At 42.1% G+C, this 17914-nt stretch overlaps 1 protein-coding gene across 1 annotated transcript; it reads left to right on the top strand.

Annotated features, from left to right (window-relative positions):
* Positions 1–3770: 3770 nt before the first annotated feature.
* Positions 3771–9409, top strand: cbx7a (chromobox homolog 7a). Its single transcript, XM_084926580.1, has 6 exons — positions 3771–4154; positions 5260–5303; positions 5447–5512; positions 5633–5699; positions 7400–7700; positions 7793–9409. Exons 1-6 carry the CDS (start codon positions 4086–4088, stop codon positions 8317–8319), a joined length of 1074 nt encoding a protein of 357 aa, XP_084782706.1. The 5' UTR covers positions 3771–4085; the 3' UTR covers positions 8320–9409.
* Positions 9410–17914: the final 8505 nt, after the last annotated feature.

Genomic DNA, 17914 nt, shown 5'->3' with positions numbered 1-17914 from the left:
ATGTTGCGTAATAGTCTGAAGGTAAGATTTGCATGACTTCTTTCAAATCACTCCGTGATTTTTCACGGGATGAACCGTAGTGTGCAAAAACACTCGAGTACACAGACGTAGTTAAAATTTCTCTGCAACTTGGCAATCTTTCCACCACAAGGCCCGACTACAGAAACGCACACGCATAGGCCTACTTAATACCAAATGCTGAGCGTAAACAAGTTCTTTCTCCTAAAGTTGTGCAGTTTTGTGTTCCAGGGAAAAGTCTGACCGGTTCGGTTTTCCCATAAACGCCTCTTGCCTTTGTTCCCTTGAAATGCACCCCCTGCGGGTGTAGGACAGGGGAAATAAACCCGTGGATTCCCGGTACTGGGCTGTAAGTTACACTAATGTTTTTCGCTGGTCGTATTCCAGTGAAGTAGCCCTGATTTTACTGGCACGTTTGGTGACTCATATGTGAGTCATAACATGTGGGTGGGAGCGAGCGCTGTGATCCGTCCTGCCGTGTTGTGTTTGCCGCTCCATCCCGACTCCCAAATCCGCTACAGTAGTATCCGGGCAGATAACGAGTCATGTGACCGCCGTATCTCTTCTCTGAATTGCAGGAATTACCTCCTACTTACGGGAAAAGAGGCGCATTTATCCCGTATTTCAGACTGATAGGTGTACTCTTCCCTATAGGACCATAAAGAACAGGCGGTCAGATCACCAGAGCTTTATGGACTTTACCGGAACTAAAACACCACAGCGCTCTGTGCAAACTCACTGCTGGATATTAAAGCGCCTGTGTGGAAATACTCACTGCACAAAATCAGATTAAAAGGGCACTCTGCCACTTTTACAAGTTCTTCTGCTCAAAAAAATCTGACAGAATAGTCCCAGTGAGGTCATCATTATATCATCAGGGGCATCTTGGCGTAGATTTAAATTTTTAAATTGTGTGTGCAGCTAAAAATTGAAAGTTTTTAAGGCACAGCCACTGACCAGGGAAGGAAGTAATCATTAAAACACTGAGTCATGGTAAAGATGATAATCTAATCACAATCTAGCTTTCATGCTCCCAGTCAATATAAACTGGGGTGACTGACTTTGGTTCTTATAATGATGGTGATCATGCAGTAGTTCTTAAATTAAAAGATGAGGATGTATATTCTCTGCTGTTTGGACCAGGAAATGATCTTTGTTTTAAGTAAACAGTGAGTACGGAATTAATTCTAAATGTTAAAACGTGTTAATATTTCTGTCACTCTTCATATAACCATATAATCTGATAACCTTTCAGTTCTTAACATTTATTAATGCTTAATAAGGTCACTGTAAACTACTGCATTTCATACTCCTGCAAACTTCTCATAACCACTGTTCACAATCTCATCAGGTTGTTACAATATGTTACAGCTACTTTTTAAAATGCTTTCCATTGATGGTGTGTTAAATAAGTAAAGTGTGGCCACTTTTTATTATCTTTCAGGCACTTAAAACCTAAACACATTCCCCAAACATTTAAGTGCTGTTATTTGTGAGTCTTCACTAAAATAACATGACAACACAACTTTAAAATAATCGTCTTTTATCATCACAACAAGTCACGGATTACTTGTTTAGTCTGCCTGACTCTGCTCAGATCAGCGGGTTGTTCTTTGTAGCTTTAGGTCCAAACACGTGGTGAACACAATCCAACACTCATAACACGGTGAAAGGTGTGTCTCTCATCTCGCCGTTATGTTTTCATTCTGCATTTTTAGCCGTTACAAATGCCGATACTGACATATCAGCAAATATCATCTATAAATCAGCCCCGCCCAAATGCTGGATTAGCCCCGCCCTAAATGAGCAATAGAAACAAGCTGCAATAGGATGATTTCACATGTTTACAAGTTCTGGATCAATTCAAGCTTCTCTTGACTGAAAACTACACTTGACATTTTTAAATTGTCTGTTGTTAGTATGTTGTGCGTGTAAGGTAACAACATTCACAGCTGTCCTGTGTTTTCACAGCAGTTTGTTGCTTCATATCTCTGAGGCTACATTTAAACATGCACACAACAGTGTCATTGGATTAACATGTTTATATAATCTCAAAACTGGGAGGTCAAAGGTCGACAAGTTCAGCTCATTCTTCATCCTTGAACTGTTTGTCAACTCCTCCTGCTGTGTCATCATCATCATCATCATCCAGCTTTTCAGTTGTTGCCGTGGAAACAGTTGCCATGGCACCCTATGCGCGTAAGTGATGCAAGTGCTCCAGGTGCAGAGAGAGCGTGGACCACAGGCCGTGTGGATGAATTGTGTTTGTGTGGAGTTACAAAGAGGTTTTTTTTTTCTTTTCTGTAAAGTGATCCACACCAACCTAAATTCAAGATAGTAGGAATTTGGCTCTGGGCCCTTTTTCCACAATACTCATGCCACCTTTATGAGCTGTTCTCACCTGGGGGCTGGGTGAATAGATGCTCAGGTATAAAGTTTGAAAAGTGCGTGAGATCACACTGTTAAACAACATCTTTTTTTTCTTTTTCCTTGATCGCATGAGCAGTTATTATTTAATCGCTGAGACCTTCATCTTAGTTATAGTCAGCTGTATTTCCAGCTCTCCTCTCCGCAGAGAGGTTGCTTAGCATTCAGGATGTAAAATTAAGACTTTCTGTCAGTGTTTAGCTCTTTCGTTCCATATTTGGATCAAACGTGGTTGAAGGGGTGGACGTTTCCACGGGAGAGAGAGAGAGAGAAGGCGAGGCTTTCATTTCCATTGCAGATTCTGAGCTTTCCTGAGCTTTACTTCTGTTACATAAAAATACATAGAGCTCATATTGTTTCATGCTCAGGCTGGAGTCCAGTGGTGCAACTAAGGACTTGTGAAAGTGGGAAAATTAAAAAACAATAAATCCCTAAAAGTCATATTATGATCTTAGACCAGACTGACATAGTGTCTTTGTAGTTTTCAGTGAGTGAACTTTTTAGCTTTTTGGTGCAGAGCTTGATGGAAAGATTGATAGCATCTACACACTAAATGTGTACATTGACCTTTGCTACTGGGGGGGTGGAGGTGGTTGACAATATTTTGTTAGCTTTGTTCAGAAGAATCCTACCTTCTTCCTCCTTTTTCTGCATTAATGCGAAATTAAGTTGTTGAACCAAACAAAACTGAGAATCTGGCTTTAACATTTTCAGAAAACTGGATGCTATGGAAGCTCTGTTTCTACAATAGGGGGGGGGGGGCATGGAGGGTGGAATCAATCACAATAATTGGGTTATAAATTAATGTAATCCGTGTTTTTAAACACCTTTTAAATGGTGGAAATACAAAAGAATGCTTATTTATATAATAAATTCGCGATTTAAGTAAGTTTCTACAGAAAGCTACACATTTTAAGCTTAACATAGTCAGCTATGTTAAAAAAAATCATGTTTAATTTAGAAAAAAAAAATTCAGACAGAGGTAAGTTCAGATTTCGTGTTAGCTATTCTAACACCTGAATAAGTCGAAAGTTCGAGATAGCCAATTTGAAATTTCGCGCTATTGAGTAAAAATTATGGGTTTACTCCAGATATGGAGTAATTTAGTAGAAATTTCCAGACAGTCACCCGAAATTTTGACTTACGAACGACAAAAACAATAATAATTAAAAAATTCATGAGCAAAAAAGCAGCAGCTCCCCTAGCTGTAACCCTTAACACTCCTGTCCTCGTGATCTCTTTCCCTCTGCCCCTCTCCTGCACTCTAGTCTAACTTGCGTGCGCGGCCTCGCGGGTGCGGGCACGTATCTTGGGGGCTCGGCCCCTACGCAACAGTGTGAGAGCGCGCAGGACTTAAAGCTGCTGTTGATGTGTCGCAGATTTTAAAAACTGAGAGAGGCAGGCAGCAGGAGCAGGCGTGAAGGGGAAGAAGCGAAGGCAGAAAAACAAGCGAGCGGCCGCTGTGACACTGCGAGGGTTTTCCCCACACATACTCGTCTTTAAATAGTATCTGTTATTTTAATTTTTGCACTGCGACAAAAAACAACAACAAAAAAGCCAACAAAAACAACAACAACAACCAAAAAAGCATAGATACCCAGTTCGCGTCCTGCTCAGGAGTCAGCGATCAGCGATCAGCGATGGAGCTGTCTTCAATTGGAGACCAAGTGTTTGCAGTGGAGTCGATAACAAATAAGAGGGTGAGAAAGGTAAGAATGAGCACGTAACTCACAGAAAAACTTAATCGCCTGTGTTTGTTTTCCCTCTTGAAGGAGCGCTCTGCTCCGGTTGCCATGCACAAACAAAACCTGGCTACGCACTTTTGTCGCTTCCAAATGCCTTCTCCAGCTTTTACGCTAAGACACAACACCGATCTGTTTTCATGCAACTGCGCCAAACTTTAACACTGTTTTAGCGCACGAGTCGCATCCTGTAACCTTCCTGTGCAACGGCTGGCGCTGCTGCAGCGTGTTCGTGTTTTGGGGGAGCCTACGCAGTTGTAGTGAAATGTGTGGAGGAAGAAGAAGAAGAAGGGGTGCGTGTGACCTGAAAACAGGTCTGACGGCCAGTAGCTATGCGGGCAGCTGCGCACTTTATTTTCGGTTAGATGGTTAGCGCTGCGTAAATCCGTCGCTGACTCCTTCGTGGTGGTGGCCCATTGATTTTTTGCAGTTGGGGGTGGTGGGGGGATTTGGGGGTGATAATTTGAGCAGCACGAGCGCACTATAATGTATAAACGCGCTCTCGCATAAGTTTAATAGAGCCTGTAAACAAACACGTTCTTCTCCTGAAAGCGCGCACTGTGCGCACGTCGGAGCTGCTCTTGTTTTGTTTTGTTTTTATCTCGTCTTCACTGGGACAAACTGCGAGCATTGATTTTCGAGCTGATAATTTAAAAAGTAAAAAAAGATTTTAATTTTTTTAAGATAAATTGCGCAGCACCGCGTTGTTTACATGCCCCCGCCTCCCCTCATCTTCACATGTGGCCCCACCTATACGAGCGGAGGGCTGTTCTAGAATGTGCACGAGAATCGTAGAAACCGGCACCTGCTGTAGCCACGTTCGGTCACGTCATCGCCAGCGAGAGACTAGCTGCAGCCACTCACCCTCGCTGTCATTGACGTCACCCCTCACAAAAACACCCCTTAAAAAAAAAAAAAAGAAGTAAAAATCCTCGTGACCCTCCCTCTGTCCCTCCCATCCACACTTTAAAGCGACAGCAGCTTGGTTCTGTATGCGCTGGAGCACGTGTTTTGTGTGTGTGCTGCATCATCTCTAAGTGTACACCACCCCCACCCCTCTGTCTCTCCTCAGGGTGCTGTGGAGTATCTATTGAAATGGCAGGGATGGCCCCAAAAGTGAGTAAGCCTTGAGTCATCATCTAGTGACCTCATCCCCCTCATCCGGTGTATATTTATGAGCGTTTATAGAATGTGCTTCTTCATACTAGATAGACTGACCGCTTGGGTGTGTGTGTGTGCGTGCGCGTGTGCGCTGGCAGGTACAGTACCTGGGAACCAGAGGACAATATTTTGGACCCTCTCCTTGTTCTGGCCTACGAGGAGAAGTGAGTAATTACAGAAACTGTTGTGGTTTTCCTTTCATTCTTTTAGTCACACTTTAAAATTCTTGCTTTTGTTTCTGACCTCTCTCTCTCTTTCTCTGTGTGTGTCCGTTTCTTTTCCAGCCGGGAGAAGATAAGAACTCTGACCTATCGCAGGAAAGGTCTTAGACCGAGGAGGCCCGTCCTGCGGGTAGCGACACTTACCTTTCCTCTTGTCTCACAAACCTTTGTTGTATCTTCCTTCATTAATCCTAACTGCTGGCCAGGCTTGTTTGTTTAAAGGCAGTTGCACATTTATCCAGGTGATGACTTTTGGTATTTGTGCACACACACAACAAACAAATAAAAAAGATATTAAAGGGGTATTCCATCAATTTAACATTAAGCTTACAAATTTTTGGGATGTAGGAATCCTGGGACTTTTTTCTTCTTAGTTACTTATAGGCCTAAAGTTCCTCTGATGGGAGCGCCTCAGGTTCAGTGTCAAATCACAGACCTTACCATTAGCACCCAGCAAACTCTGCCTTCTGCCGCCTGAACCGCCTGACCTGTAACCCTGCTGCTAATGCAACTTGATCTCAAGCTCCAGCCCAATAACCCCAATTACATCACCATGACATCATTAGGATTATTTTTCAAGCTCGTTTTACTAGCTGAATGGTACTCAAATGTAAGTTTCATGTATAACATTGCCAGAATGCCCCTTTGATTGAAACATTTACTTCTCATAAACAGCTGGAAATATGAGGAAACAAAAAAAAAAACAATGCTGTATCATTGTGAACAATTCTTTTGCTGTTTTTTCTTCACAGTTCATTATTGTCCAGATGTTTTAACAGTTTAAAACATCAGTTTCTTTACAGAGTGACCCATTAGCGCTGATAATCAGTCACTAAGATACAAAACCCCAGCAGAGATCAAGGCGCAATGGCCTCGGTAGTTTTTAAAAGACATGTTTCTAAAGCGAGGGGCGTGACCCCCGAATGGTCGTTGCTCTCACTGTGTCATTATCACTTCAGTCGTTAAAGGTGCAATTTGTAAGAGTTGCTGTCAAGCTTTGTCCCACACGTGGATATCGGAGCATCACAAATTAGCCAAGTCAAGCTCTTGATATCACCATGACGATGAGGACCAGAGAGGGTCCTTAAAAGAAAATCATGCATTAACACTTGGACAGAGTCACAGACTGTGCGCACTGTGCAGTGCTGCTCCTTCTCTGGACTGACACAGTATGCATGCAACACTAACTCACTGCTGCCTCTTGTGGTAAATAGGTGGTATTTTTAAAAAAGGCAAGCTGGGCATAGCTGGTTTGGAATTTGCATTTTGCACCTTTAAGCTCCATTTACTTGTTTTTGAAGCGAGTTTAGAACAGTTCTGGTGTTTCGTGAGATGATGACTGTTGTCCATTACTTGTATCAAACTGCAGTAAATCTGTAAATATACATCTTTTAATCTGATTTTAATGGCAGATATTGGCACATTTTCTGTACTTATAAATATTCACAGCAGCAGGATTGTTTTATTTATTTATGTATTTATTTTTTGGTTAGTATTCCACCATCCTAGCTAATCCTAGCTAAAACCCATCCTATCAACCAATTTCTGCAGAATTAAGACATTTCTAAAAAACAAAAATAAAACAAAGGTGTTAAACATGCTAAACAGCTAAAGTTTGCAGCTTGGATAGTGGTGTTGGCTGCAGAAGTAAACTGAATATCACAGCATTTTCTTCAGGACTACATTTCCCATACACGTGCTGTCTGTCAAAAATGAAATGCATCCTATGTTTCCACTGTAAGTAACTCAAAAGGCAGAACTGTATTTGCTTCCTGCTTGTGTGCACAGTCATGCAGCTTCTGACCTGCCACCATCTCTGCTCTGCCCCAGAATGTCTTTGCCATGGACCTCCGCAGCGCTCACAAGATGACGGAGAAGCCTCCGCCCCGCATTCGGCTCTCCCTCACCCGCTCCATGAGCACAGACGTGGACCACGTTGAGCGCGGCAGCATGTACCAGCGCCAGGTGAGGAGGAATGGCCGGCAGAGGGTGGCCAAAGGAGGGCGAGATGGCAAACGCATACATCTGCAGAAGAAGAAGATGGAGCCCATGGAGGAGGACTGGGGCGGCACCAGTGAAGAAGAGAAGTCTGAGAGCACCATGGGGGAGAGATGTGAAGGCAGTTTATATGGTTGGTTTGTCAAGCTGATAACAAAACGCAGTAGCCCCACTATGACCTTTGACCCTTAAAAATGAACAAGCTGTGTCGCCATCTCTTTTCAGGCCTGTCAGAGTGCAGCTCACCTGCGCTGCTCGAGCAACATGACCTGGAGCTGGAGATGGGGGAGAAGGTGGGTGGTGACCTGATGCCGGTAAGCTCGCACACGTGGATCAACATCATGGGCGAGTGCGATTCGACACCGAAGCCAATGCTTGTGCGCAGCCAATCAAAGGACAGCGCCTCTGCATCTGAGGCCAGACTGGGCGATGTGGTTTCTGTGAGTGACAGGTCAGATTCGGACAGAGGAGAGGAGGGCTGGGAGTCGGGCCCGGAGAGAAGCAATGCAACCTCAGTGATAGTGAGCATTCGGGGGAGCAGAGGGACGGCAGGTGACGCCGCTACCGTCTGCTCCCTGGCTGAGGTGAGGAAGGAGGAAGCGAGAGGCGACGATTCGATCGTCGCCCCAGAGACTGCTTCCCCAACAGCAGACCAGCCGGAGACCGTCATCTTGACAAAAGTGACTATAAACTCTGTGACGGTGACGTTTAAAGAAGCGAGGGTGGCCGAAGGCTTCTTTAAGGGCTACTGAACAAGGGTGACGAGTGGCACCGAGAGCTCAGAATAACCATAATTAGACTTGCCACTCATTTTGTACATGTAAAACGGTCACATATGTAAGATAACTCTACATGTTTACAAAGCTACATTCATTTCCCGCTGAGTTCGGTGAAGAAATTCTTGCCTTTGCATAAAAAGTGAGTGGTAATTTTATTATTGTGGCTCATTTATTAGATGTGATAGGAAGCCTGAGGCCCTTAAAGAAAAGTGCTCAAATTATCCATAAGAATCCAGCAGACTAAATAGGTCTCTGGCTGGTTTCTTCCCCGGGGCCGCTGGGTTTACCGAGAGTGAAACACACGTGAGACAGCAGCCTGAAACGATGCAGTTCAGATAACTACTCAGATGCAGCTACTTTTCTCAGTGCTTTCCAGCAAGACATCGGTCTCACACTCAGATCGGTTCTCGGGGCCCGTTTTCAGTCGCTCCTCTTTCTTACAAATGATTTTGTAAAGATGTTTCTTTTGTCATTTAATTTTTATTTTTTTTTTAGTATTTGCACAGAGCTAACCGCATGCCCTGTCAGTCTGTGCCACACATGCTCAAAGCCCTGTCCTGTGCTTTGTTGAAGAGGTTTATTTCTGTCACAAAAGCAAGAAAAAAAAAACCAAAAAAACAAAGACAGAGAATTAATGCCTGTCGCTTAGATGAAGTTCTGCGCTTCAAGGAGGATGGATGCACAAAAACAAGTACTCAGCCGTGTTCGCCGTTTGTCTGTCCCTTTATTTTTCAAGTATGAAATGCTAACTGGTTCTATTTTTGTATTACCATTTGATAGTCCACTCTCTTCACTACCCTTTGTGCATATCAAAACAGGAGGTGTCGTTTTACTCAGCTGCTGTGTAGGTAATGTGCAAATGAAAGCAAGTGTACATTAAGCCGGACCGTAGTGCGCTTTTATTTATTGCATGTCACACGTATAAGCTAAACTAACTTATGTCACTCGGTGTGTCCAAACAAGTCTCTTTCTCTCTGACAAACATGAAATGTCAAAGATGTCTTCTCTCTTAAAAAATAAATTTTTACTTTGACTCTATTTCCAATAAATGTGTACAACAGTAGCTGCCGCCTGGAGTGTGCTTAGAGGGGGTGGGTGTAAAGACATGTTTCTGTGTTACCTTTCTGAAAGAGATGACGAAGCCAGTCATGAAACACAGATGTATCCAAATTTATTTATTCATTTCTTGGGAAGGTTTTTTTTTTTTTTGACAATGAACCTTCTTTGTTGTAGTTTTGCTTTAGTGCCTCGTGATGAGAGATTTGTTTCAAACCCACTATCAAAACCTAACAACCAACTGACGAGCAGTTTCACGCCCTTGTCGTGTCATGATAAATAAAGCAGAGAAAACTTGCATTTGGTAGCTGGTCACTGAAATTTGGAGAACAAGGCACAAAAACATGTAAGTGAACCATTTATTTGGGGGGTTTTTTTTTGACCTTACACATAGAGCAAAAACCAATTGGTACAGTCTTAAAAAGAGAATGAATGCAGCTCAAAGCAGCGTGAAAGACCAGACCTTGGTTAGATGTTAGACCACATCCAACCAAGTCAAGGACACTCGAGGAGGTGAGGTAGGTGTATCGTCAAAGTCTGAAATCAAAAGACGCCTTCATGAATGTTCACAACAAGGTACAAACCACTGGTTGAACTCAATAATTCAATTCAATTCAATTCAATTTTATTTATATAGCGCCAAATCACAACAAAAGTCGCCTCAAGGCGCTTCATAGATACAGAGAAAAACCCAACAATCATATGACCCCCTATGAGCAAGCACTTTGGCGACAGTGGGAAGGAAAAACTCCCTTTTAACAGGAAGAAACCTCCGGCAGAACCAGGCTCAGGGAGGGGCGGCCATCTGCTGCGACCGGTTGGGGTGAGAGAAGGAAGACAGGATAAAAGACATGCTGTGGAAGAGAGACAGAGGTTAATAACAGATATGATTCAATGCAGAGAGGTCTATTAATACATAGTGAGTGAGAAAGGTGACTGGAAAGGAAAAACTCAATGCATCTTGGGAATCCCCCGGCAGCCTACGTCTATTGCAGCATAAGTAAGGGAGGATTCAGGGTCACCTGGTCCAGCCCTAACTATATGCTTTAGCAAAAAGGAAAGTTTTAAGCCTAATCTTAAAAGTAGAGATAGTTTCTGTCTCCCGAATCCAAACTGGAAGCTGGTTCCACAGAAGAGGGGCCTGAAAACTGAAGGCTCTGCCTCCCATTCTACTTTTAAATACTCTAGGAACAACAAGTAGGCCTGCAGAGCGAGAGCGAAGTGCTCTAATAGGGTGATATGGTACTACAAGGTCATTAAGATAAGATGGGGCCTGATTATTTAAGACCTTGTATATGAGGAGCAGGATTTTGAATTCAATTCTGGATTTAACAGGAAGCCAATGAAGGGAAGCCAAAACAGGAGAAATATGCTCTCTCCTTCTAGTCCCTGTCAGTACTCTTGCTGCAGCATTTTGGATTAGCTGAAGGCTTTTCAGTGAGTTTTTTGGACATCCTAATAATAATGAATTACAGTAGTCCAGCCTGGAAGTAATAAATGCATGAACTAGTTTTTCAGCGTCACTCTGAGACAGGATATTTCTAATTTTAGAGATGTTGCGCAAATGGAAGAACGCAGTCTTACATATTTGTTTAATATGTGCGTTGAAGGACATGTCCTGGTCAAAAATGACTCCAAGGTTCCTCACAGCGTTACTGGAGGCCAAGGTAATGCCATCCAGAGTATGAATCTGGTTAGATACCATATTTCTAAGATTTTCAGGGCCGAGTACAATAACCTCAGTTTTATCTGAATTAAGAAGCAGAAAGTTAGCGGCCATCCAGGTCTTTATGTCTTTAAGACATTCCTGCAGTTTAACTAATTGGTGTGTGTTATCTGGCTTCATGGACAGATAGAGCTGGGTGTCATCTGCATAGCAGTGAAAATGTATGCTATGTCTTCTAATGATGCTGCCTAAGGGAAGCATGTATAATGTAAACAGAATTGGTCCTAGCACTGAACCCTGTGGAACTCCATAATTAACCTCAGTGTGTGAAGAGGACTCTCCATTTACATGCACAAATTGGAGTCTATTAGATAGATATGATACAAACCACTGCAGTGCAGTACCTGTAATACCTACAGCATGTTCTAATCGCTCTAATAGGATATTATGGTCGACAGTATCGAACGCTGCACTGAGGTCTAGCAGGACAAGCACAGAGATGAGTCCACTGTCAGAGGCCATAAGAAGATCATTTGTAACCTTCACTAAAGCTGTTTCTGTGCTGTGATGAGCTCTGAAACCTGACTGAAACTCTTCAAATAAACCATTCCTCTGCAGATGATCTGTTAGCTGTTTGACAACTACTCTTTCAAGGATGTTTGATATGAAAGGAAGGTTGGAGATTGGCCTATAATTAGCTAAGACTGCTGGGTCTAGAGATGGCTTTTTGAGTAAAGGTTTAACTACAGCCAGCTTGAAGGCCTGTGGTACATAGCCGACCATTAGAGATAGGTTGATCATATTTAAGATCGAAGAATTAATCAATGGCAGGACTTCTTTGAGCAGTTTTGTAGGAATGGGGTCTAAAAGACACGTTGATGGTTGGAGGAAGTAATTATTGAAGTTAACTCAGAAAGATCAATTGGAGAAAAAGAGTCTAACTTAACATCAATGGTACTAAGAGTAGCTGTAGATAATATTACATCTGTGGGATGATTACTGGTAATTTTTTCTCTAATGATAAAAATTTTATTTGTGAAGAAGTTCATGAAGTCATTACTAGTTAACATTAAAGGGATGGTTGGCTCAAAAGAGCTCTGACTTTTTGTCAGCCTGGCTACAGTGCTGAAGAGAAACCTGGGGTTGTTCTTATTTTCTTCAATCAGTGATGAATAGTAAGATGTTCTGGCTTTGCGGAGGGCTTTCTTATAAAGCAGCAAACTATTTCTCCAGGCTAAATGATGATCCTCTAAATTTGTGACACGCCATTTCCTCTCCAGATTACGAGTCATCTGCTTTAGGGTACGTGTTTGAGAATTATACCACGGAGTCAGGTACTTCTGACTAGAGACCTTAGTTTTCACTGGAGCTACAGTATCCAGAGTCGTACGTAGTGAGGAGGTGAAATTATTAACAAGATAATCGACCTCTGTTGGGGTAGCGTTCAGATAGCTGCTCTGCTCTGTGTTGGTACAGGGCATTGAAGATGATAACAGTGGGTGGATTATATTCTTAAACTTAGTTACAGCGCTTTCAGAAAGACATCTACTTTGATAAAATCTACTCTCCACCGCTGTGTAATCAATTATTGTAAATGTAAATGTTATCAGGAAATGATCAGACAGGAGAGGGTTTTCAGGAAACACTGTTAAATGTTCAGTTTCTATGCCATATGTTAAAACAAGATCTAGAGTGTGATTAAAGTGGTGGGTGGGTTCTTTTACATTTTGAGAGAAGCCAATTGAGTCTAATAACAGACTAAATGCCATGTTGAGGCTGTCATTTTTAGCATCTCCATGGATGTTAAAATCACCCACAATAATTATTTTATTTGAGCTCAGAACTAAATTAGATATAAAGTCTGAGAAATCAGACAGAAACTCTGTGTAAGGCCCAGGTGGACGATAGATGATAACAAGTAAGACTGGTTTCTGAGTTTCACAGCTGGGGTGGACAATGTTAAGCATCAGGCTTTCAAATGAATTAAAAGTCTGTCTTGGTCTTTCATTAATTAATAGGCTGGTGTGAAAAATTGCTGCCACACCGCCCCCTCGGCCTGTGCTTCGAGGTTTCTGGTAGTTAGAATGACTCGGGGGTGTTGATTCATTTAAACTAACATAATCATCCTGCTGCAACCAGGTTTCTGTAAGGCAGAGTAAATCAATTTGTTGATCAATTATTAAGTCATGTACTAACAGAGACTTGGAGGAGAGAGACCTAATATTTAATAATCCACATTTCACTGTTTTACTCTTTGGTTCAGATGTGGATACTGTATTGTTCTTTCTTTTTGATTGTTTATGTTTAAGTTGTTTGTTGCTGGTTTTTAGTTTGTTTTTTGTCTTTTTGGAAGCTGACACAGTCTCTATGGAGATGGGTTTTTGGAGGGGTAGCAGGAGGAGAGAAGCTGCAGAGAGGCGTGTAAGACTGCAACTCTGCTTAACATGATAATAAGCAACAATAACAAGAAGATTCGATTAGACTGTGTCAGAGCCTGCACAGTTCTGGAAATTTCTTTTAAAAGATGAAACCTAGATTAACTTGTAGCAGAATGATGCAAAGAGAAACCGCTCATGAGCTGACCCGTTTTCACAGAAATGATCGCCACTCCAGACACCTTATCAAATGGTGATTAACCCTCATGCTCATTTCTCAGGTACAGCAACGCTGTTCCTGGGTCAGTTTGACCTGGGGCATATTTAGTTATCTAAAAGTGTCAGAAACTTTTAGAAAATTACGATACACATTATTTAGCATTATTAACTCCGTTACTATTTCATTCAATAATTAGTGCAGTGGCATTTCTTACATCTCACACATGGGGGTTCAGTGAGGATATATCACTAGTTTGTCATTATATACACTGGAAGGACTTACATATAAAATACAATCATTTTTCATGACATTGTTGTTGTTTTTTAATCTAGTCAAACAATAGGTGGCAATTTGTCTTTCTCTCATCTGGCAGTGCTTGTCTCTCAATTGTCAAATTGGATTACTCTGCAGAAAACATAGTCTCCAGGACCATCGTGGCATAAAATATATGTCTCTGCATCCCACAGACTGGCTGTTGATTGAACCTTTGACCTTTGGGACCCTCAAACATCCATACAAATGCATTTTATCCAGCTTCCAGTTCTCCCCCCAAAATGCACAGTCACTTTAGTCATTTTGAGCATGTCTGTCTGTCTGTATTGAATTGTGCTCAAAGGCTGACTTGATGTCTATCACGTGCTATCCTAGTGGGCCCTGGTGCTGTCTTCATTATGCTTCATGCCAACAGTTTTGCCTGATGTGCATTTGAGGATGAAGATCACTATATTTTACCATTTTCTGATGTGATTGTCGTGCTTGCAGGGATATGATTTGCATTTTCCTCATTTGGAAATCATCAGAATCAGAAATGACCTCAAGATGGTCTTCATCTTCAGACACATCCATCCTCCTCTGTGATCAAAGTTGAGTTCTAGAGCCTGTGGCTGCAGAGTGTCATGTTGTTAGGACTCCTTTACAGAGAACCTTTATATGCTTTTCTTCTGTATTGCTGCACATGGCCTGATAAAGGAGACGTGGAAATCACTTCAGTATGCCGGTCAGAGTGAAGTTAATGTGACTGATTGAACAGATATTCTTGGTGTTTGTCCTGTGTGCTAGTAGCTGTACTTAGAGTAAAAGAGAGTCAGTGAAAATGTAAAAGGAAAAGGCCAATTTTACACCAAAGAATAACCCACTCCATTTACTTGTTGTTTAAAGGTGTGAGAGCAACGTTTAAATATAAAGACAGAATTCAATTTGATGTGAGGTCAGTGAGAGGTTGTGGTAAAATTGCTTTCAGGCAACAGGGGAAAAACAATTAAGAATTAAAGTTGTGTCTAAAATCAGAATTGATCATTATTTATTACTGATGCTCATCAGGGAAACAGAAAGACTTTAGAGACTGAGAACTGATTTGTCACTGGGTGCTGATTTCATACCTGTTGATCTCTGAATCTTAACCTGCTCCGGAGCGGGCCTGGTTGATGCGACTGCTGATAGAAGCAGCCTGATGAAATGAAACGGGAGATTCTTGAATGACCAGGTCAGTCACCTGATCTCAGTCCAACAGAGCATGCCTTTCAGTTATCAAGTACAAAACTGAAGGTAAGAAAGTCCTGCTTTATTCCACATATTTCAGTTTCTAATGATCAAAGAGGAGACAGTAACCTGAACACGTATTGCCAAACTTCTCTTCATTTCTCTTCAGTCACTCACACACTTCTATCAATGCCTCTTTAAAGACAAACAACACTGTATTCTTCATCCAGTAATTTGAAATTTAGTAGGTTTTTTTGTTTTGTTTTTTAAACCCTCCACTAGAGGGCATAATGCTCTCACGCAAAACATTCCTGTAAGTGACGCCATGAGATTCTAGTGAACAGTGTGATTCATGGGTCAGCGTGTCAGAGGTGTGCAGCACGGGAAATGGTGGCGCTGCTGAAATAACAGTGTTTAACTGGAAGAGGGAAAAATCAGTGTCAATTCCCACGATCATGGGGAGAGAAAAACTAGCACAGGGCTTTCAATAACAACGAGTAGAAATGGATGAGCACAGGGCATGCCTTTACCTAGCATGGCCTTTACCTAATGTATGTGAAGGGAATCCTTTCTGTTGTAATCAGAGGAAGGTTAGGCTGTCTATTATCCAACAGACCCAAGACACCAAAACGTCTGAAGCTTTGCAGATTCTGCTGAATGTGAGGGAAACTACAAAAAGGAAATGAAGAAGGAGCACACAATAAAAAGCTACTTTTTCTCTTTTTTGCTTGAGTTACTGTTTCAGTTTCTCACAGGGGCTGGCTCATAAAGGGGTCAAATTGCTTTGATTGTCATATGTTGTTCAAAGAAGGTATGCCGACCTACGGATACATCCAAACTGAAACACCAAAGCTGTTGCCAGACAGCTCCATTCATGGCATCTGTCAGTTTCTTGATCTGCTGACGATCAACCTTTCATGCAGCATCCGCGGCCTCCCAGACACTGTTCAGAGAGGTGTGCTGTTTTCCTTCACAGTGACTCTCCCACAGGCTCTCGGTGGGATTTAGGTGTGGTTTGGGACTGAATCCGTGTGTCATTATTCTTTCATCTTTAAGGCCTGCGATGGAGCATTAGCCAGTATAAAATTCACAGTCTTCTTGAAAGATGCAGACCTTCTCATCTTTAATAACACCAGCCCACACCAGTACCTCACCTCCACCTTGGAGTCTGATTTGAAGTGGAAGAGCCACCATCCATATCCTCTGTCAAGAGTTACTCTCATCTCATTGGTCCATAAGTTTGTCCTTGGATATTTCTTGGCCCAGTCTTGACTTTTCAGTCGGATACGCAGCTTCCGTGTCTCTGAGCACTGAACGCCTTTTACCATCTGGGCACTGCAGGTAGGCTGCAGTACTGGATTATGACAGCGCTGGAGGATAACGGCTTCCTGGCACCTTCACATTTGATTCTTCTCCAATTTCTGGCAATTCATTTGCATCTTTTCTTTTCACAGCATGTTTTTTGTGAACTTTTTGACTACTGCCAACAAAATGTTTGATGGTTCTGTGATCATGGCACATGCTGCACCCCTCTGAAAAACTTTTTACTTTTTCTATTTTGCTTGTCAGAGTCAGTCAAATCTCTTTTTTTGTCCCATTTCGCCCAAGGAAAAGACACTGCCTATTATTTATCTTCTATCTTGAAATGGGCTGTTGATCTCCTTAGGCCGCATTCTCCCTCATTACACAAAGACACATCCCCTGACATCCCTGAATCCAATATCCATTCAAGTGTATACAGCCTGGAGTTGGAAATTATGCATAAGATAGACGATATAGTCAAAATACTCAGAGGTGACTGTACTGTACTGGAGGATTTAGAAGTTATCATTTCTAAATTGGACTTACTGAAGAGTAAGTGCTGCAGATTTCTACTGTCTCCTCTCACAAACCTTAAGTACAACTTAATTAATAGGGAATTTGTGTGAAACATGGAGGAATCAGCGATGCACGGATGCAGAAATAATAAAGGAGTAATGGAGAAGTTGGCGGATTAGGTCTACTTACTGATAACCATTAAGTAACTGTTTAAGTTTAATTAATGATACACTCATATAAGCTCTTCGGGCTGGTTGTTACTTAGTTATGATGTACCGCTCTATAACCATCAGGGTGTTCCAAGCTTGTTCTTTGAATTTTGTGTCCTTTATTGTAAGCTATCTTCGGTGCATCGCGGCCGGGAGCCTTCAGCATGAAGCAGGTTCAGGGTTTAGCAAGCGTCACATTTCTTGACCTTGTTCTTGGCAATGACAAAGTGTTCAGGGTTAGATGTTACAAACAAAGAACTGAACTGAAATGCCATAAATGGGTGCTTTTTGTAACTCCACACACTCACAGAAATATCCAGAGAGATGTGGACATAGACAAATGCTGTTGTTTCTGTGATGTAGCAAAGAACAAAGTAAGCATTACGTTAAGTTTAAGTAAGACTTCACTGGCAAATAAATCAAATCTATACAAAGTGCTCTGTGTTTGCAGCCTCAGCCCTTCTTCTTCATCATTTCTGTCGCTGGATATCAGCTTCTTGGCCAAATCCTGATTGATGGCGATCACAGTTTGCTGGCTTCTCCTTGTCCACCTGCTTTTAAAGGATTGACCACTAATCCTCAGTTGGATTAAGATCTGGGGAGTTTCCTGGCCATGGATCCAAAATGTGAATTTGATGATCTCCAGGCCATTTAGTTATCATTTTTATCTCGTGATATCACGCTGGAAAATGTGCAAATTGCCCCCCAGATTGAGGATCGAGGGCAAGCAGAAGCTTGTAAACTG

This window comes from Perissodus microlepis, chromosome 4, assembly GCF_051167445.1.
Source record: "Perissodus microlepis isolate ML-2025 ecotype Zambia chromosome 4, ASM5116744v1, whole genome shotgun sequence".
Classification (NCBI taxonomy): Eukaryota; Metazoa; Chordata; class Actinopteri; order Cichliformes; family Cichlidae; genus Perissodus; species Perissodus microlepis.
Note: the sequence above shows the minus strand (reverse complement) of the source record. Positions and strands in the feature narration are given on the sequence as shown.